Below are 22,881 nucleotides of genomic sequence, written 5' to 3' on the forward strand. Positions count from 1 at the left end.
GGAGGGAAGAAAACCCTAATCCTCCACACAGTTACCTTTAGTTTTTGTGCTAACTAAATGTTAGGGAAGTACCAAGTGGTCAGGTATTGCAGGGAACAGCCAACACTTTCACAAAGCTGACTCTTCAGCATCTAAGGAAAGAAGCATTTTCGATACCCTGAACTCCGGTCTCCTCTCTAATTATGTATCCTTTTATGTGGATGAAAGAAGCAGTCAATCTTAATAGTATAATGTAATCACTAATGTGGAGGCCTTTATTTCTTCTGAGGTTATTATTTTATACTGCAGATAGGCGGAGGAAAGAAATGAGGGGATAAAGGGTAACAATTGCTCTGGCATGAAGAACTGTCTACCTGCCTATAGTTTGATAACTTATGTAGAGTTAATATTTACTTACCAGGCAGTGTTGTGCTGAATATTAAGTATTGCTGTCACTGATTTGTTGCAACTTCATAATTTAAAGATACATTGCATCTTAATTATTAAAGCACTGGCTACATCCTGCGCTTTAACTCTGTGGTGATATAATAATGCAGTAATTATTTAAGTGTTTTGTGCACTGTGTTGTGTGTACATGGGCTTTGTGACTGTGCTTTGAGTATCTGGGAGAGTTCACTGCCTTCATCAGGAATTGTACCCACATAATATAAGACTAAAAAGCTCCTATCTTTCTTCATAGATGCTTCAGTATAACTTTTATCGATTAGTTACATAATAACAGTCTTTAAAATTCACTGAGATTACCATGTGCCTAGTAGTAGTTTATACACTTTGACAGATTCTTAAAGAAGAGCTATCATTGTCTTTATTCTGGATTAACAGCAATGTCTTTGAAAGACAATTCTTCTAAAATAAACAAATCATTGAATTGTTATAAAATTTGAGGAAGATTTTTTCTCTTGCACACTCATTGGAGGTATGTAAATATAGGAAATGAGGAATTTACGAAGGTTCCTCCCTTTATGTCAAGCTTCCTGAAAATTTCTTGTAAATTTTTTGTGGCTGTCCTGTGTATTATAGAATATTATTTTATAATCTGTTCCTGAAAATAGAGTTGCTTACTGATATTTGTTTCTATATAGGAATTCCGTCAGAAGGTGATGCTGGGAACTCCTTTCCTAGTTATTTGGCTGGTTGGGTTTATAGCAGACCTAGACATTGATTCTTGGCTCATTAAAGGTCTGATGTATGGTGGAGTTTGGGCTATGGTGCAGTTTCTTTCAAAGTAAGTGTTTTATCAGGACACTATCTAGTGTGTGTGCACAAGAAATGTTTTACTGATGTCTTTATTGGATAAATAATCTTAAATTTCTGTGTGTGCTATTTCAACATGCAACATTAATCTTCTGTTAATTTTTTCTTTTCATTGCTGTTTCTGGGAAGGATCTTGTGTGACTTCAGCGCTTGTAATGCTCTGTTGTCTTGCAAATAGCCATGAAATTGCCTTGGGGGAATGCCACTGAGCTAATAGAAGCTAAAAGCAGAACAGAAATTCAGTCATTATCCAGAGGAGGGTGCTGAATGTCTACAAAGAGTTATCAGCATGAATTCTGCAGAAAGCAGTCAGGGAAAGTTGCTAGAAAGGAATAAAAAAAGACGAGCAAGCGTGCTGTTACAGCCTATTTTTTGTTAGCATTTAAATACCCAAAGGCATCTAAAGTTCCTTATAGAGAGAAATTAAGTCAGAGTCAGAGAGTGGAAAGGTTTAACTAAAGAAAAAGGCTGCTTTCTAATAACGTTTTCAACATGTTACCTGATCATAAAGAATTTTAGTTGTATTTGAGGTTGCTTTAAATGCATCTATGTATATATGTACACACACATACTCATGCAGGCATGCTCCAGTGGATTTTCAGGATCTGTAGACTACTTTATCTAGCCTCTGCTTTTTGTTGTCATGTGTTATATGTATAGAAGAACCTGTTATATCTTCATATTTACGAGCTTTTTGCGTTTCTGTCATTGAATGTCATGTTTATTAGAACTGCTTACTTCTCCTTCCTTTCTATTTAAAGAGGAAAAGAAAATATATCTCTTCCTTAGACCAAGTTCATAGAATTTTAGTGAACTTAGTACACCGGGAGGGGGGGGGAGGGTGGTCATGAAGTTCTTCCCTCCGCAGGACCTTGGAAATGATCTGTTCTGTGGTTCTGACATCTCTGAGGCTGTGGGATTTGCTGACCTTCTCCCACAAATAACTATTTGTCAGTGCAAATCCTCAACTGCACCTCCTGCAGGAAGCAAGGACAAAATTCCTTACAAGTTTCTCAGGATCCATGTTTTTGTCAAGTTTTGTATTTTTTGCCTACTTGACACAGATTCATGATTAACATTCTTACTTTGTCTTATAATTTGCTTAATATTTAGTATAAATACTTTCTGAAGAGTTTTTCACTAAGCCCAGGTTTCAATGAAACTATTATCTAGTAGTATTTCCTTTCCATGTGGAATTTTAGCTAACCTGTTTAGCTGTGTTTTTCTCCCTGCTCCTTTCTCTCTGTCTCACACACACACACACACGTGCACAGAGATCACTGGAAGAAAGATTTCTGCTAAGTAACTACTGTGAGTCCAAATGTATATTCATTTACTACTCACCATCTTAGCTCATCTTCTTCGTGGGATTTTCTCAAATGACCTAAGGAACTTCCATTAGAGATGACAGTTACTGCAGGAGTGAAATGGAAACTACTCTGTGCACACCTTTGTTTATGGCAGCCCTGAGGGCACCACCAAAAAAAGTAAAATGCTTCAGTGTAAATATATTTAGGCAGATGATGGAAGAAGTTTTATTTCAGGCGGCTGAGCAGTTTAGAGTGTGACTTTTGACATGTTTAGCAATTTTTTCTTGAATATGGAGTAACCTGGTCACCCACCTAGCTTATCTCAACTATATGCGATCTTATTGAGAATAGTCCTGAAAGATGTAAGAGATAAGAAAGTGAAAATGCTTCTGATGGCTTCATTTTTTTTTTCTTTTTTTTTTCTTTCAAATTAAAGTAGCAACATTTTGTCTTTAAACTGGGAAAATCTAGTGATATGGGAAATGAATTCATCTGGGTTTTTTCTGACTTTCTATTGGCAAGTGTACACAGAAAGAAAACGTTCAAGAATCTGAAATATTTCAATTATGTGGGCTGGTAACAGCAAGGTCTCTTAAGCTTTTTTCTTACTGAAGTAATTTAACACATAGTTTTCAGTGTATGGGCTTCCAAACTATCTTTAGCACTGAAATCTTATAAGTAAGTGCAATTTGCAACCACTGGCCATTTATGCGAGGAATCTCACAGGTTGCTAACTGCTTTCACAGTGTAGTTTATTATGAGTATTTGCTTGTTTTACTTCTTCTTTCCAGTTCTTGACATACACTTCAAAAGTAAATACATGAATTTTAATTAAATAACTTTCAGTCAGCTGGACAGGTTGAAAACAGGAATTTCTCATGAACTTTAACATTGAGGAAAATGATTTTTGTGGTATATTTTGCAATATCCTATGTAGTACACATTTTAACAAGAAGTGTTTTTCAGAAGCAGTAGTTCTGTCTATATAAGTTGAAACTTATAATGTGAAATTGTTCCTACTTTACAGGTCATTCTTTGATCACTCCATGCACAGTGCACTGCCTCTTGGAATATACTTGGCAACAAAATTCTGGATGTACGTGACATGGTTCTTCTGGTTTTGGAATGATATCCTTTTTTGTATACAGTATAATAGTATTTTTTCATGTAGGTAGTATGAGGTAATACCTAGATGATATAGCCTACATATAACAGTAACTAAACTAATCAAAATTTTTAAATTGCCATCTCCATTAAACATTGCTTTCTGTCCTGATGGTAATTATTTTATTGCTTTAAAAAATGTGCGCAATTTCCTTTCCTAAATAAGTTGCATTCCTTTGGTAAATGACTTTCCTCAAAATTGACTTACAGTAGTCTGCAAAATTTCCTGTGCTTTAGCAATTTCTGAAGTGAGGGAAATGTAAGCAACTCCATAGAGTATGTTCTAGCTGAGAGGTGACAGGGTGTAATTGCCTGCATTTTTAGACACCACTTTTCTGAAAAGCAGTAGGTAATTTCATGGTATGTATCAATTCCAGTGAAATTAGCTTTATCCTTTGTGCTTCCTCAAGATTTTGCAAATTCCATTTCATACAGACTTTAGATATATTTGTTAACTGTATTTTCAGTCTTTGAAGATGTATGTATTAACAACATAACACTAGGTTGTAGATATTCCATCTTGGCTGGATATTGTAATTACAGTAGAGATTTAATATTTTATTAAATGTTTAATGCAGTTCTTGTAGTTGTAAATAGTTGAAGTGAACTTAGTATTTATGATGGATGTTGGCTTGACTTTTCTAGAAACTAGTTTTCATCCTCAAAGGAGTTACAATGAAATAGGATAGTAGCAGTGCAGCCCTTTTCTCATCTTGTTAATATATTCTCCAACCTTAGCTAAATAAGCCTCACATTTTTGGGCTGAGAACAGAGAGGAGACCCTGCTTCCATGTTGCTTTTGGCTTCTGTGCTAATAGTGTTTGCAAGGGTGTTGGGGTGAGCAATAGCAATCCAGTGTGCCTGGAGATGACAGGTATTTCACGTTTAAAGAAACTGTTTTTGAAAGCAGGTTTTATGGAATGGATTAGAACTATCTAAATATGTCATGCCTCTAGACTGAAGTCGCTTTTCTGTTCTTTTTGTTAAGAAAATCTGACTTTAACAAATAGTAAAATACAGGTTTCTGAGGCAGTTACAAAAACTACACCACCTCACTTCTGAATCTCAGCTGTCCATACCGTGTGTGTTTTCTTTAGAAACTCATGTTTCCTAATGGTACTACCTGTTCTGGGTTGCAGATGTTGAACTACTGTGAAATGCTTTCTTGTGCTAATACAACATCAGCTTGAACCAAATCTAAGAATGTGTGCAACTTAAAGTCCGCAACCATGTTAAAATGGCTGCACAGCCAGCACAACTTGGTTGTGGCCTCAAGCTTGGTGTAGAAAGCTGTCCCTTAAGGCTGACAAATTGTGAGATTTTTATCCTGAAGCTCATGTTTTCTACAAATTTGTACAACTTGCTTAGATTTTTATTTGTTAGCCGTTCTGATTAAAGTAACTTGAAGTTTGGGGGTGTTTTGTCATAGAATAATGTTCATTGTCTACTACGGTAAGTAGTAACCACAGATAATTAATTACACTACTAAACTGTGACTTCTGAGTGTCAATAAAATACTGTACTGCTTCTGTAGTTTAAGGTAAGTGCCTCAAAACCTTTGCAACAGTCTTTTTGTACACAGAAGTAATGGTCTAAAATCTTCAGTTACTAATTGCTTTCATTAGAGCTGACACATTTCTCTGACAAGCAGTTTTAGAGACTAAGTGCTTGAGGCCATCTTCCTTTAATTGGTGATTTTTAATTGGAAGTCTTTCTAATAAGATTCCAAATTCATTCTTCTTCTTCTGGAAAATTGCCCTGTAGCTTTATTGGAAAAAAGAAATTGCATGCCTGCTCTATTATTATAGCATGAGGCACAGCATTGTGGTTGGAGAAAGGGTTCTTGTATTTTTACAGCTTTATATGATTACTTACAGTAGACTAGAGTACTACTTTATATTCTGTAACGTTCAAGTGATAAAACCTGTACTTGTAGCTTCTACAAATTCTGACCATCTTTTCCTCAGGATAAAAGTTTCAAACCTTAAACAGCTGTCATGAATTGCCTTGCTAGAACTTTGTATTATACATAGTATAAAGGTGTTAATTGCTGCAAGTGTTACTTTAATATTTGGGTATTTGGGAAGAATTTTCTTTTCTTGTAGGTGTGTTGAAGATGTCTAAAAGATCATCTGGTCTTTTGGGTTTAATCCTAATGAGACAGAGAAGGGCAGGCAAAACAAACTGTCATAAAGAACAAGCAAAACCAAAGATTAGCAGTGTGGGTTTTGGAATTTTAGGGTGGTCACATGAAAAAATAAGTCTGTAAGTTCTAAGGCAGTGATGTGTCTTCTAGAAGACCAATCTTGAAAGTAAATTCAAGCAGTTTAGATGAATGTAGTATACTGAGGTTTTGTAAATGTTTTTATTGTACTGGGTTTTTCTCTCAGTTGCTTCTGAGTCTGCTATATTTGTTAAAATAGAAATCTTATTCTTGCAGGGATTGAGGAAGTTATGATTGGTGTCTTTATCGATAAGCCAATGTGTTCCTATGCTTCCCTGCCAGTTTTACTGCTATTTTGCTGCTTCCCTTTAACTGTATCTTGCCTGTAACAAGGGGTAGTTGTGACTTGCTCTGTCAGTGTATCCTAATCTTCTACTGTTTGCAAAGTAGGGGGAAAATACCCTCAAAAATCCTACACATTAAATCACTGTATTTTAATTTAGTTTGTTTTTTTTTTTTTTTAAGATTTAAAAGTACACTTTTAATAATGTGAGACTAGAATTTTACATTTCATTCTTTTTCATTCACATTTATAGGTAGAATGTTCTCTTGTGTCCTGTAAAAAGTTCAGGGCATGTGTGCCGAGTTCCTGTCTTAGTTGTTCATGCAGTCTTTTTTGTTCCAGCTGAACAAATAGTGCCTGTTATATAAGAAGGTTCTTATACGGCGCTGTTTTTCTAAGATGTCAGGGTTTGCTGGTGCAAATGGAGTATGTGGTATAGCTTTTCTGGTATAGCACAGTACTTGCAATGCTGAGATTATGAGATGGTATATGTCAATTCATAATTTCTTAAATTTATCATTTACTAATACTGCATTATCTTTTTTCAGATACACTTTGTGTATTAATGGGGTTTAGGTGAAAGAAACTGCACACTTTTTCAATTAGAGATAATTTTAAACTTGGGATGTAAGAGAATTCGTGATGATTTGTGTGCTTTAACAAAGGTGTTACAACAGCATAGTGTGTTAAAAATGGTAACAAGCGAATTGGTAGGGCTAAGCAGTTAAAAACATGCCCAACATTCATATTACCCAAATTACCTTCAGGAAAACAGCAAAAAGCCTTGCAAGCAGAAAGAAAGAATCTAGCAGCCATGTTTCTAGAAGAAACCAAAAGACCCAAAAAACTCAGTCCCAGGCCCAGCGATCCAGAATGTCTGTTCCCATGTCTAAATACTTTTTCTAAATAAAATAAAAGTTATTTAAATTTTACTGGAGGGAAATGGCAATGAATGCTTTTTTTTTTTTTTTTTTTGCAAGCTAAGGGATTTTTTATGTTAGAAGATGGAAGTAGAGAGCTTTTGTAGAGCTTCAGTTGATTCAAAATGGATTTCATCTAATATGCCTAGTCAAATGAGGCTTCTTGTGTAGCTATTCACTGGTATCTACCTGGACTCTTGGATCCAGATGTGCAGCTGCTAGGAATTGGCAGGTTCATTATCATGTATTGATCTCTGCCAGCTTTCACTGGCTGCAGGTTTTTCTCTGTAGGAGAAAAGGATTTATTACTGGATTAGTAGATAGTGGAAGGGAGTGTCTTGATCTATAATGTGCATTTTGGCTTGCTTTCAGGCATTTGTATGATGTGTAGCTCTGATAGCAGGAAGCTGCTTGTGTTTGGGCCTTTCTAAATAGGCTTCAGTTCAGGATGGAAAATAAGCTCATAGGGTTTTTACCTCACTCAAAGGTTGTAGGGTGCTTGTTAGGTTTTAGTTTTCTGTTTAATGTTATGGTCTTTTTGGTTCTAAGAGGTTTCCTGGAATAATTTTCAGCCTGTTGAACTTGTTCTAAGCATTAAAGGGTACGGATTAGGACTGAAAATAGGAAGTGTTTCATGGGTGTTTCTGCTTTGTTTCTCACAATGATAAATGCAGAAACCTCATAAAAGGCAGCAATTGGTAACAGGGCAGAAAGTGTATTCCTGCTATATCATACATTTTGTAGCCCTTAATAGTATGGTAATGAGTTTTTACTTGTGTAGTTGTAAATGAGAATGTTAGAACAAAATAAGGCACTCTGTCTGGAAAACCACTTCCCTACTCTCTAGCTAATGCAAACCTACAAGGGTTTCATGTGCATGGAGAGTTTTGGGAGATGTCTGTGCTAGAAGATGCTAAAATGTCTTTGGAAGTAAATGTCAGTGGAGAGTTCAACATAATTTTAGATACCTCTGGTGTGGACGTCCATATCCAAGTTATTTAAGCTCTCTTCATAGCCAGCTTCATAGCCAGCTGCTTGTATGGCACTGCTTCTTTAGCTAAATTTAAATATCCTGATACTGAAGATACATTGGACATGACTTTTTCCTTTTTGTTGTGTATGAAGGCATACTGAGTGATTTAAGTAAATGAGGTGGATCCCACAGTTGCAGTTATCTGTGTCAGATGCCAGAAATACCTTGGAGGAGGCAATTCTTTCACCTTCAAAGTCTGGTTGGCTTTCATCCCCTATCCCCAGTTTTGCTTAAAACTTAAGAGAAAGAGTTTTTTGAAGGCACTTATGAAAAATACTGCTGAATTATCTTTTTCCATTTACATAGTTACTGCTCATCTGTACTTAACTCTACTTTCTCATGTAGTCTCTTTACATCTCCCATCTCCCACAGAAGTACCTTACCTGCCACCATTTAAACTGTCAGCTTTGCACTCATCTAAAACCACTATGATAAGAGGGAAAGGCAAAACTTAGACTCTGTATTTTATGGAGTCAAACGGTGGAAGGGTAAGTTGAGAAAATGCATGGAATCTTTATCACATAGATTGTCCAAATTTTAGTCAGCAAAAAAAAAACCCAATTCCGAAGACTTATGGTTATAAAAACCCTTTTACTGGATAGAAGATGAGTTGTCTTCCCCCCACCCCATCTTCTTTAACAGTCTAGACATGACATGGAGTAATTAGGAAGGAGTCATACATGTTTTTTCAATTGTACCTTTATATTGTTTGTAGCAGATGTCTGATTAAGGTAACTTTAATGGGGAAAAAAAAAAGGTTTCACTTTTGCGGCAAAAACCACAGTGATACTTTTAATATTCTAAGGAAAATGTAATCTCTCTCTAGCTATACAAATACGCTGAAACAGTTTATTCTTGGCAGCAGATAATTTTAGAAGAAAAATAGGAAGAAATTAAATCGTAGAAATATTAAAGTCAAAGCTTTTTATCCGTGATGTATCAAATAGAACTGTGTTTAGGCTATAGTGTAGCTGGTGGAAATTACAACCATTCTGGAAATAGGTTGTTAAAGGAAAGAGTAATTAGCCTTTAGTGACTTAACACTAACATTCTACTGTATAAGTTGCATGATTAAAATTTTAACTTGCCAGTATTTTTTTAATTAGAAATTTTCAACCAATTCCTCCCCCCAACAGAAGGAAAACAAAAATTATTCAAGATAGGGTATGCTCCACGTGAACAATGAGACTTGCTTAGCGTCAGAAGTCAAAGAGACTTCACTTGCAGTTATTCATATTTCAGAGTTTTCAGACCACACAATTAGTATAGAAGGATTTGAGTTACTTACTCTTATTCTATAGAAGTGCTGTTTTTTCAGTTAATATTTTCTTGTATCTGTACCACGATTTGTTTATAAATGACTTATGTATTTTTTTTATTATTACTGCTTAATGCCTTCAATGAACATTTTTTCAAGAACAGAATAGAATATATTGTTGATAAATAGTTGAATATGTTTGCCATATAATGCTTGTTTTTAAGTCTTACATGCAGCATTTTGTAATGCAAGCATACAACATATTGAAGTTGAATAACAGTAGAAGTTCTAATGATTACCAAAATAGAGAGAAATACTAATTTAAATTACTCATAATAGAATCTGTGTGTGCTGTGAGTGATTTATGCCAGAGTAATCAGTGTCCTTTTTACCTGGATAATGCTGTAGACACTTCTGCCACCACTGCTTTGTCAAATACAGCATCTCCTTGCAGCTGTGACTGACAGCTGACAGGTATCTTTAGTTAGGTGGGTTAGGGCTTTTTTAGGTTTATCAGAGGATATAATTTTCCACCTTTTATGGAAGAGGCATGTTTGAGGTATTTGTTTTTTTCAACATCATTGCTAAGAAATGTTGTAATTCTTTGAAGAAATGTCATGTGTTGTGAGACTAGGCATGTTATATGGCAAGTCATTCAACACAGGAAATGTATTTTAAAACTAATGGTTATTTTCTGTCTTTATATGGTAACTGATTTTATAAACACTTCCAGAATACTAAATCCTGTGGGTTTGTAAGCATTAGATGTATTAATATGTTAAAAATAACTTTTGTTAGTGTGAAATTACGGGTATTGCTTTATAATAGGACGGGTTTTCAGACAGCTCCTTTGCTGGAGATAAGTGGTGTTGAGACATGATTGCCATGCAATAGTGGTTGTTGCAACACAATTCCTTCTATGGCTAGGAGTCCTTTCTGTGATCTAACAGGAATGTCAAGCAACTAAAGATATAGGCAGTCAAATGTCTGTCTGATAAATAGAGCTCTGAAATGTTTATTGTGAAAACAGGAAATACTTTTGAGAAGATAATTTTCATGGAGTTTATTTAAAAAGGAAAATCATTATTCAACTATCATTATTCATTCTTCAGAAGAAATGTCTGATGGAGAACAGCATTTTAAAATGTAAGTTTTCAAGTTTGAGCAATAGAGAATACTGAGTACCGGGCTGGTTCTTGCAGCAGTGCTGAGTTTTGTCAACTCAGAAGACAGTGACTCAAGGGCATCCTTGTGTAAAAATTGATTTAAGTTTTACTTCAGAATTTCAGTGGGCATTTTAAAGGTGAAATTTGGGTTTAAAATTTAAATTCCTTGACTTCAAACACATCTCAATTTTTTCTTTATACATATTCCATTCCTCGCGAATAGCGTTGCACTTTTCTACAATTTTGGAAAATCCTGGAAATCTGATCCAGGAATCATCAAAGCCACGGAAGAACAAAAGAAAAAGGTAAAGCCATGAGATACGTAAAACTTATTCTTCAGCAGCCTTCCACTAGTTGGTCAGAGTAGTTTGCTGTTCAGTGAATGTAATGTCAATAAACTGTTGTACAACAGAAGGTCTAAAATGTTGAAAAGTCTTGTCTTCCAGCTTTCTCTTTTTGTATTTGAAATATGCTCAAGTCTTACTGGTTCAAAGTTGCATGGCGGTCATTTTGAGTAACAATATGGACTTTTTATAAGGACATGTAGTGATAGGACAAGAGGTAATGGCTTTAAACTGAAAGAGGATAGGTTTAGGTAAGATGTAAGGTAGGAATTCTTAACTTATGAGGGTGGTGAGGCACTGGCACAGGTTGCCAGAGAAGCTGTGGCTGCCCCATCCCTGCAGTGTTCAAGGCCAGATTGGATGGGGCTTGGAGCAACCTGGTCTAGTCGCAGGTGTTCCTGCCCATGGCAGGGGGGTTGAAACTAGGTGATCTTTAAGGTTCCTTCTAACCCAGACCATTCTGTGATTCTGTGAAAATAACATTGCAACTTAAAATTTTCAAAATAAAAAGCTTAGAAAGAGGTTGGTTGAAAATGAAAGTGTGAAGTTTCAGAGTTTTGCCTAACTAAAACAAATAACCCAGTATGACAAAAATGTTAATTTGAGTTTCTAAAATCTTCCCAGACTTCTAAGCACCTCTAATTATCCTTGTGTCTGAAAGTATTGGACTGACAAACATTTTGAGGCTAAATCAACCAAAACACCTGGCAGTTTGGGTGAATTTCTGTTTTGGTATTGATATTAGAGAAAATATGGATGATATCTTTCTAAGATGTTACAATACTGTTATTAGCACTTCTAATTTCTTTTAATTTATGTGCATTGTTCTCAGCATCCACACTGAGCATTGAATATGCAAAAATTATATGAGCAGCAGAAGCATTTTGTTTGTTTCATTTCATCAAAGTTTCCTAGAAGCTCATGTCCCACCAAAGGTGAGGTTTGAGGTTCTACTTCACAGTAATTTGGGAAAACACCTGTGTGGATCGACATCAGACCGCTTGGAATTATGGTCTTATGTAGGAATGAAAATATAATGGGCTTTAAAAGGATGGTTGCCATACCTTATATGATTTTTGTATTCTCCAACAGGTTGTAGCTGAGTTATGTTTAGTCAGTGTGCACATTTATTTTGCAAATTCCCTTTCTGTTGTTGCAAATTTGCCAAAGTAAATTCTAAACTAAATGGTCTTCCTTCAACTGGACTGAATTGAACAGTATAGTCGGCAACTGCACTTTGGTTTGGATTCAGCAAATTACTCAGATATGCGACTCATTTTATCTACTTGCTCGAGTAATTGAGCATGGTTACAAAAGCCTTGCTGAACTGGATGGGAATTACAAAATGCAGCTTCAGGCAGATGCGTATGGCTAAGAGTGTTTTAGATTTCTTACACTGCAGTTAACCAATCTGTAAAAATGATCTATTGTCAGGGTTATAAAGCACTGTAAGAGGTGTGCCTTACCTTTGTGCAGTGTAGTGCTTTTTCATGTTTTCAGAATTTGTCTCCAAATATTTAATGTTCAGTTAGCCTTTACCTTTGGAATAAGCAACCAAAAGAATTCTTTTTAATTCCAGTTGGCCAAATTAAGTATGTTTGGAATTGTGTAGTAACAATTTCAGATGTTTATTCTTCTGATATGCCATGTCCTTTCTTCTGTGTGGCAAAATAACCCAAGTCACTCTTAAGTAAATAAAAATTTCTGGTAGTTCAAAAGTATAGAAAATAGACACAAGGTTTACAAAGCACAACAACATACTCTAACTTGAGTGCTCCTGGGTCTCTGTATAAGCTCAGGGAGTTATATTTAGAACTGATTTATCTGCTCTGGTTCAGTTCTGTCCTCCCGATCTTTGGGATCTTACTTGTGGGTGATACTGAACTCCAGTGTTGAGCATCACACCATGTACATTCTCTTGTGTGGCACCCTTTCGTTAATCTGTAGTGTAGTGTATACTCCCACTGAAATCAGAGGAACTGTTTATGAAATTGTTCAAATATATTGTATCTATTCCAAGGTATCAAAAGGCATACCAGCAGCACTGAAATCACAGTAGATACATCTCATTGTGTTTTACTTCCTGTTCATTTGGCTTATTTACTAAAGTTACTCTTGTGAGGGAGGCCCTTTAATTTCATGTCCTGTTGTTGGGGATATTAGAGAAGCAAGGGGTGGCAGAGGGAGATGAGAAAGGGATGTGGAGCACTGAAGTTGACAAGCTGCATGGAAAGGTTTGCAAATGGCAGTGCTTGGTTGGAGGGGTGATATGAAGGGTTGCAGTGGTGGAGGGAAGAACTGGCCCAGTAGCAAATGGAAATATAAGCAAGGGTTAAAAACAGTCTAACTTTCAGACCTTAGGAGTCTAAGAAAAGTGTTGTTTGTTCTTCATTTACCTGTGATTGCAGGGAAAGCATTAAGACACTGATTTACCCCCAGCCTGTTGACTGTAGCTTTTACTGGTTGCTTTCAAGACACATTTCCACAAATTTTTCATAACCAGTGTAGTATTTTGGAGGAAAACTTCTACCGCTTCAGTCAAGATAACCACCTGAGTGGTCATCATCTAATTAAGGAAGTTACATTTATATTGGTATGATGAGAAACTAGTTGTAAGGACTGTTCTATTGCTTCTGCAGTTAGAAGCCACCTATATGCATATATGTATAGTTTGAAAGGGAGCAGTAGATTAATCTATTTGCTGTTAAACTATTTATGCTGAGTGAGTTCCTTCTAGTTCAAGGAAGGTTGTTCTGTAAAAGATGTTTTCAGGATATTTTCCGTATGTTGCAAATGTCATTTAAGTCTCACATGGCATGATCAGCTGCTGAATTTAAAAATTGTTGGAAACCATTTAATGGAATAGTAGGTTCCTTCTGTTCCAACAATTAAGTGGGTACTGATGGAGTGTATAAAATAAGAAAAGCCTCTATCATTTAATGTGAAATTATAGGTGTGCTTTAACTGATACCTTCTTCTGTGTATCACTTGACCCTTGTATAGCATTGTCAGTAAGAGGAGGTTTGGTTTGCATTATTTGTTTTCTTTCTTGAAGCTTCAATATCTGAGGAGAGAGGTGAATATAGATGTAAAGCTTTTGATGGGATACCACTGGAAAGAAAGTCTGTTTTTTAGACTGGCAGATCATGCTAGCTAGTTTCATTTACGTTCCCGTTTGGAAATTCAGCTGCATTAATTCTAATGGGTTTAGCAACGGGTTGGTCAAGCTGGTGCTAACCACTCTGTGGATGTATCCAAATTAACATAAGCTTGCATTTTCTCTAATTAAACTTAAATAGACTAGGAATAAGTATAATCTATAATTAATTGAGAAATGAATGTGCATATTGGTTTAATAAAGTAGGTTTAAAATCCATTTCAGCTGAATTTAAGTTCTTCCAGTGTGGAAAGTACCTGAAATGAAGAGAGTTCACAACCCCGGATCTCAAAAGCAGCTATTACAATGGCTGTCAGCATTTGTTTATGTTCTAAATTCTAATTTCTTACTTTCCTTTCCCCTTTTTTTTTCTGCAGACAATAGTAGAACTTGCAGAGACAGGAAGTCTGGACCTCAGTATATTCTGCAGTACCTGCTTGGTAGTGTATTTTTTAATCAATTGTAGCACTGATTTCTGTTATGTTAGGCCAAAATTAGATGTTCCTGTAGTGAACACATTTTTGGCCTTAATGCAGTTTCAAAGGCAGTATTTATTTGTAATCTTTCATTTAAGCTGTGTTTTCAATTAATACATCTGTACACAAAAAAGAACCTGAAATAGGAAGAGGAAAACAGTTAATCACTGTGGAAATAACTTGCTGGTGTTGAAATCCAAGAATCCAATATATCTGCCCAGATGGTTGGCTATACAGCTAACAAGTTATGAAAGTCACTTTTGTAGCTCACAATAAAATTATGTGGTTCTTCTAGTAAAATTCCAACCCCCCCCCCCCCCCCAAGAAAAATCAAGTGTACTTCTCAGTTTGACAGTAATTGAAGGGGTTGATAGTTTTTTGAAGCATGCCAAATTGAAAGCAAATGCTTTTCTTGGATGAGTTAAGACTTAGTTTCACCACAGAAAATTTCAAAGGGAATAATTGCTTAAGGAAAAAAAAGTAACCATAGTGAAATGCAGTGTGTTTCTTTTATAGAAAGTTTTACAGAAAGAAACTGGCAAATATAAAGTTATCAAGGTTGTCAGTGTTGCACTATAATTCTCTGACCTATGTAGAGCATGAATGATGTTAATGTTCCCAAAATTTAATCTGGAAAATTATGTACCGATGTGGCACCTTAAAAATGATGTGTGTATATACACACATATCTTAGAATACTTTTGTATCAGTTCTTTTTTTTATTGCCATTTTATATTTCTTTCACAACGTAAGCTTTAAAAAAAGTAAATGTTGGGAGTAATTTAGCATTTTAAGTTCCGCCAACTTCCACTTGTTGAGTTGTATTCCTGCCTTTAGAAAAAGAGCTGGGAGAGGTTGTTTATGAAAGATAGTGACAGAATCATGGAACTCAAACTCATTCTGTATTTTCATTATTGAGAAGCTGAAATTAAAGTGGTTGCTATCTAAAGCTCAATAGCTGGAGGAATGGAAAAAAATCCTGTATATATAACAAGAATAGTGTGAAAATCGTTTTGATGTGATTGTATAGATGTTTGTGTTAAATAGTATATAGATAAAGCTTAATACCTAAGATTGCTTTAAAAATTAGTATCAGTTTTGAGGTTTTTTTAAGAGTTAACAACAAAAAAATCAATTTTTTTAATGGGTTAACAACAGCAAAATTACATTTAAATGGGGAAGGGTCCTATTTAAAATGGCAGAGTCTTTTGCTTTTCTAAACAAATGTTAATAACCCTTACAGATACGGAAGCCAGTGAGATCCAAACACTGTGGTGTATGCAATCGATGTATAGCAAAGTTTGATCACCACTGCCCGTGGGTGGGTAACTGTGTAGGTGAGTAATATGCTAAAATATGATGTTGTCTGAGCAGATAACGAAGGGAGAATCTTCTGAAATGGCCCCTGGGTGTTGTACAGGTTTGTATCTGTTCTCATTTCATGGTGAAAGTGGCTTGGTTTCTGGCAAAGTCTGAGGAGAACTGTTGAGGACTTTTGGTAGAGGGAAGAACATTTTCAGTATCGAGCTTATTTTATTTTTCTGCATGCAGTTCTCTGCATTATTCTAATTTGTATTGTCTGTTACATACTCATCCTCAAAATTCTTCTGTTTCTAATTCAGTTTCCTACATATATATTTTTATTAACGTAAACTCTATTAATTAAAAGATGCAAAGCTTAACTGCTTTTTAAAATCTTCAGAAAAAGCATGTACTGATTCCACAATGGACTATTATCTATTGCATAAGATAAAATCTTTCATCTTTACCAATAATTTTCGGTAATTTAATGGGAAAGTACTTATTCAGAATGTCATTGATGATCGCAGCTAGATACAGAATGACTTCCTATTGAGATATTCTCTTTTTGATTCCCCAGGTAGTTGCTTATTGTCCTCAGTGATGATGAAAGGAACATACATAGAACAAGAATAAAGTCTCTAAATGCTACTATTCCCTGTCATACATTTTGAGAACTTACTTGAAAGCCATTATTGTGCAGGGAGCATTGAATACTTCACAGCTAGGAAATGAGTACAGCCTGCCTCACTGGTTTGTTTTTTTTAGGATACAAGCGGAGGTAGCATCAATTTTGGGGATTCATTGGCAGCTGATGGCCAATAAATGCTTCATTGTGGTCCTTCCAAATACATTTAATAATGGATAGTCACAGTACTTTAGTCTTGTGGTGAAGAGTAAAATAGTCGTGCTGGCATTTGAATTGTAATAGCGCATCACTGAAGTCTCATTGAGATGGACCTATATCACTCCCTTTTATTTTACATTTCCTACTGATGTTACTACCTGAGCTACTTTTGATTTATATTTTAGATGTACAATGAAGAACTAAAACATTTTTAGTTAAAACAGGCAAGGGGATATGGGCTCAGGTTTCGGAGAATGGTTAGTGTCTGTTTTGCAAGAGTGCAGAGGAGTAAGTTCTTGTCAGCGGGACAGAGGATCCAGTATTTTAATCACTAACAGGAAAAGCATGAAAACCAGACTGGGGAGGAAAGACCCTAGTGTGTGTGTGTAGTAAGAGAGTGAGTAATGGGATTAAGTTAGGTGGAGGAAATCTGTTTTTTAAAAACAGCGGTAATGGAAAAGCAGAATCTCTCTACTGGTGGACCTGTACAGATTGCTTGGGATAACTGGAGGTAAAACTAAACATTAGGACACTTGAAAGTATGCTGGGAAGAAAAGTATTAGAAATCACACTCTGGGAACAGCGTGAACTGGAGGGAGCAATGGTGTGAATGACCTTATATGGCTTCTCTGCTGCGCTCAGATTGGTACATAGTGACTCTGAGCATAGGATTACAAACCAGAATCCATTCTTAAAACAGCATTCCTGCTATGTTTGCCAAAAAGGGAAACATGAATCACACTTTTCTGGAATGGTGGAATTTGGAAATATTTTGTGTAGTTGTCCTTTGAATGTGTTAGAAGGATAAGAATTTTACTAAAGATAGGACTGAGAAATACTCTGTGTGTACAGACACTGAAATCATTTGGGGATAAAACTTGGCACATAAAGAGATTGAGAGAGAATATTTTTACCATTCTGAAGAGGTTGACAAAAAGTACAGACTATTTGAAAAATAAATGCATTGGCAATTGGGGCAAATTATTTTTATCACACCCACAGAATCTTACTTGAAACTGCAGTGAGCAAGTCTCTAAAGGTGATTATACTTATCTTTTAAACCAAGTATCAAAATAGCATTATACTTTTTACTGTTGGTTTTTTGAAAATCCAAAATATTAAACTTGTAGTTACATTGCAAACACAAACTGCAGACTGGCAACAGAAATTTAGTCTTCAAGTAATAGCGTGAAAGGAGCTAGACCCAGATTTTAAATTGAGTCATATCGGTTCTGCTGATGTTGTACTGTAGCATTGTCCCAATAGCAGTGGCTCAGAAAGTAGGTCTTGTGTATATGAGAAATTATTTTATGGCTTAGAATAATTATCACTTTTTCCTCCAATCTGGATTCTTCTCCAAGGAGCTAAAAGTAGGAAAAACTAAGAAATTAACAAACAGTCTAAATCATGCACTCTAACTCCATCAATAACATATAATAAAGATAATTATTTATTTATTACTTATATGGTTGTGCATATATTATACATAAGAGAAAGTAGTGACAGTTCTTTCTGCAGAAAATAATGCTGGGTTTTGTCCACTCTTATTCAAGGTAGAGAAGAAAGACAGTTTCTCCACCTTCTCTTTCCAACGTCTTTTGTTTTTTAAACTGTAACCAAGATTGTGCCTGTCTCTTTTGTGGTTTTGAAGTGCCACATAGATGATTTTGCCAGGTACAGATGGATTTCCTGTCAAGTATAATTTGGTTTACTATCACTGAAGATGCTGCTGAATGAAGCATCTTGTCAGATGCCTATCATATGGACCTCTAGGTCACTGTTCAACTTCCATTTTTCAAAAGACTGTCTTTAATGAAACTTAACAGTTCTGAAATTTAGAATGCAAATGAAAGTTATAACTTAGGGACATTCCCAGCGCTGTTTCTCATATGCTTTAGGCGAAGGAAGGTAATGTTACAACTTATTTTATGTCTGCAGAAACTTGTTTGATTTTCAAGGAAATGTGTTTAGTCTAGCTTGTATTGTATGTGTATTTTTCCTCATCTTTTATTTATATAGTCTTTTAGTTCACTTGCTAAAAGCACTTTATTTTCTGCCTCCAGAGGATGCTCTTGTTTTAGCAGGCAAAACATTTGACATAATGAAGTAGTAAATGCTGTGCTGGTAGATGGTGACAGCCAAATCTTTTGTAGCCCATTATCATCTCTGTGGGTTTAGTTTATAGCCTAGAGCAGTTGGAAGGTTGCAAGAGTGGACATATTTTACAAACAGAAGGAAGACTGAGTACCTCAGAATTATGTTATATTTGCATAAAAGACATCTTTTTAGCTCTATTAGTGTTAAAAATAGATCAGTCTTTCAGTAACTAAATTTTCTTGCTTTTAAATTCTGTCTTAATGAATGGGATAAAAAACATTCTGCTTATTTTAGCCAGGTTGTCTGTTCAGGTACATGTATTTGTTTTACAAGTTCTGTTACATATTTTATTTTTAGCTTCATTGAGCAGGTTTAAACCTAAGCTGTGAGCTACCTTATTATGAAAGGAGGTTCTGTATTTATTCATATTTTTATTTCTTTTATGCAAGTGAATGTTACAGTCTGATTTTTTTTTTCAGTGACATTTTGAAACTATTTATTGATGTGTAATTCCTGGCTGTTCAGGGCTCTGCAACAGCTGTCACCAACATTGTTCTAAATCAGTTATTTTATTAGCTTGTGAAAGGTTACAAATGAAATGCATTTGTGTGAATTGCAGCTATAATGTGACAAAAAGTGAAGAAAATAAAACATTGCTTTGTAGTCTGAGCAGTATAAAAAAAAGAGAAATCATAAGTAAACCAGCTAATTTCACTGTCTTGAAGTTATATTGGCTTAATATAGGAGAGTAATGTTTCTGTATACAATAAGAAGCAGTAATCTAAGCAACCAGTTGAACTTTCTGGTGTAGTGTTGTCTGTCTTCTAAAAGCGTAGTAATTCAATCCCTGCTTTTGTGCAACTTTAGGAGCTGGGAACCACCGCTATTTTATGGGATACCTGTTCTTCTTGCTTTTTATGATCTGCTGGATGATTTATGGATGTATCTCTTGTGAGTAAATAAGGGCTTTTTGCCTTTTTATTTTTTTAATTGCCTATAAGTACTTTGTTCATCTCCTGGTACAGGTTTTTACATGCTTCTGCCTCATCAGAGTTTTGGACATTTTTTCTCTGGAATCGAACTGCACATTACTGAGTGACTAAATTGGGTGTTTTAAGTTAGAAGATGATGTTTTTTTCTTGTCCTAGATTTTTTTTCTTCATCACAGCCAAGTATGTGCATGTGTCATGTATTCAAAGAGTTGGGAAAGGAAGAGAGAGCAAGTAAAGCTATTTTGGCACATTGTCATTTTCTTGTTTATTACGTTCAAATATGGGCATTCTGTTCATGTATAGTAAACGTATCTTAACACTTCTGTATGTTTTCTGACACTATTTATTCTCTAGACTGGGGATTCCACTGTGAGACAAGTTACGCAAAAGATGGATTTTGGACCTATGTTACACAGATTGCTACCTGTTCTCCATGGATGTTCTGGATGTTTCTAAACAGTGTTTTTCACTTCATGTGGGTGGCTGTGTTACTCATGTGTCAGATGTATCAGGTATGGAAGCGCCCCTCTTGTAATGCTGAGTTTTGGGAGTGACATAAGAATATCTAATAGCTCTCTCATTTGAATTTTAATGTTCATTATGCAAGATCAAGTGTTTAGTCTCTCAACCACGCTGGAAGAGGCCAGCATCTGTTGTCTCTGGGTATTAGGCATTATTCACTTCTCATTCACTTGTGCCTTTGTGGGGGTTGGGGGGGGGGGGGCAAAAGATTTAAAATACCTACCTTCTGCTTTCTGTTCTTAGAATGACAAAAAGGCAAAACAGGCCAGAGAAAGGCAATAAATACTAACAGAGGGTAAAATCTGTGGGTTGAGCTTGGAATAATGCAATACATCATTAGGAGAAAAAGGTGGTAACTTCAGAGGGATGCAAAAATTTCCTACACTGCTTCAGTGTGATTTGAGATCACGTTACTGTACTGTAATCTGACCAAACCCACGTTTTTGTTTTTCTCTTTAAGGAAAGACAAGTCATACTGAAAGCCTTTAAGTAAGACTTGAAAGTCTTTCAGTATGACTTGTCATTAATGAACCATGAGACTTAACTGATTTAATCCTTTCAGAGATCCTGGAAATAAAAATAATCTTCTAAAGCTTAGGTACAACTTTTCAGGAAATTTAAAGGTTTATTCTTCTTTCTCTACAATATTCATCATTTATAACATATATCAATTTCAAAACCTTTTATGTGTGAGTGATAGCTGTTCAGTCTTTTAGAGGTCTTTCCTGCCCATGACAAATGAGCAGGACAAACTCCATGTCTTTCAGGTGGCTTTAAAGCAGTATAACCCACCAGACTTCTAGCAGATTAAGCATGTAACTTTCTGGAGAGCCTTCTGTCGTACTTGCGTCGTGATCCATTCAGTTCCCCATTGAGGATTCCTGTTAATAGGATCTTTGTACAGATGAATCTTTGGATTATGCCATTTAGAAAAATACATATCATAGTATTTTGCATCATTAGTGCAATTAAGTAAAATAATTCTAGTATTTGACTTCTTTAATAATCCTGGAAAAATGAAAACTGAACACAGTCGTATTACTAAATTTCCTAAGAGTCTTATGCATAGAAAACTTGGGATTATTCTTGGCAAATCATCATTTGCCATGATGATGAAATGGATTAAAATATTCTCTAAAGTGCTTCTTTTGATTTGCAACTGCATAACCCCTACTCTAGCTGCTTTTTTTCCCTCTTCATCATAAAGTTTGGACCTGTCCCTCTTATTGAGCTTGCCAGAATTATTGTCAAAACACTACCTACTATCTTAAAACATTTACTTCCTACTTCAAAAGGTGGCTGTTGAGAGCCCATTTGTATACATAGACATGAAACTTCACAGGATTTTATGGAGGCAAAGAAAATGCTTGAGATACTAAGTACATCCAAATGAGGCAAGCCAGCCCAAACTTCTTAAATGTTCTTGCTTCCGCAACATGCAGTAGAGTTGACTTTTTATATTTCACAAGGAATGAAAAAATTTTATCTTCGTGTTGTATACGGCTGCTATGGACGTTCTCACATTTTTGTTTCCAATTACATCACATTGAATGAGTTCCAGGTTTAAGTAAGATATCCTTTTAGGCTAATGTAGTTGGAAAGCTATTACAGAAAATCACAGGCTTTGGAACAGATTATTATGGAAAAGGGACAAAACCCACAAGTAACAACAACCAAAAACACCCCACTTTTTTTTCTGGCCATCTTTTTTGTCTTACAGACAGAAAAGTTGTGTTACTGCAACGCATTTATAAATCAGGAAAAAGGTACTAATGGAGCTGTAACTAGAATGTCTGGAGGAAAAAAAAGTCATTCAGATGCTGTGTAGAGTAACTCCTGAATCTGTTATTTACAGTGCACTTCAGCTAACAGTGTAGTTCAGGCATCTCTTCATTATGAAATAAGAAGTCACAGTTTATTCAATGATCATGATTGATTTCTGATAGCTTTCAAACTTAAATGTTTTGCACAATCTGGTACCAGTATTGTGTGGTATTTTACGTTGGGACCTGATAATTTCCCTAGACAGAAAATTCCTTCTTCAAAAGAAAGAATATAAACCAGTAAATCTGGTCTTTGTTTCTCAATCTGGCTTCTGCAGGGCTTGCTTGTATGTTTTTACAAGAGCTAAATTGCTTACTCTTTTTTTTTCATGTCTTCAGATATCTTGCTTGGGTATCACGACAAATGAAAGAATGAATGCAAGAAGATACAAGCACTTTAAAGTTACAACCACATCTATTGAAAGCCCATTCAAGTAAGTTTTAAAGTGTAAACGTATTTGTGTAGCCTTGCATACATTTGAGTTTTGTAGCTTGTTGAAACAGAACATGGCTAAATACTTTGAGAATTTTCACTACTTGGAATGCTGAATGTGTCAGCTATTTTTACAATAACAGATTCTATCCAGTTAAAGCGATAACCATTTTGTAGTGACTCTAGACAAGGATGCCTAACCGCAGAAAAGAATGGTTTCCCAGCAGTGGTCATAATTTGCTGTAGAGCTTATGGGGAAATATTTTCTTTATATATCAG

The 22,881-nt window shown here is 35.5% G+C and overlaps 1 protein-coding gene across 1 annotated transcript in view; it reads left to right on the forward strand.

Moving 5' to 3' along the window:
- The window catches only part of ZDHHC17 (zinc finger DHHC-type palmitoyltransferase 17), a 69,133-nt gene that overhangs the window by 43,788 nt on the left and 2,464 nt on the right, over positions 1-22,881 (forward strand). Inside the window, exons 9-16 of the mRNA XM_065669283.1 lie at positions 1,083-1,225; positions 3,592-3,692; positions 10,793-10,917; positions 14,491-14,553; positions 15,833-15,926; positions 19,700-19,783; positions 20,179-20,336; positions 22,509-22,603. Coding sequence (XP_065525355.1) covers positions 1,083-1,225; positions 3,592-3,692; positions 10,793-10,917; positions 14,491-14,553; positions 15,833-15,926; positions 19,700-19,783; positions 20,179-20,336; positions 22,509-22,603 — 863 coding nt within the window. The remainder of the gene's footprint in view (positions 1-1,082; positions 1,226-3,591; positions 3,693-10,792; positions 10,918-14,490; positions 14,554-15,832; positions 15,927-19,699; positions 19,784-20,178; positions 20,337-22,508; positions 22,604-22,881) is intronic.

Source organism: Lathamus discolor, chromosome 1 (assembly GCF_037157495.1).
Source record: "Lathamus discolor isolate bLatDis1 chromosome 1, bLatDis1.hap1, whole genome shotgun sequence".
Lineage (NCBI taxonomy): Eukaryota > Metazoa > Chordata > Aves > Psittaciformes > Psittacidae > Lathamus > Lathamus discolor.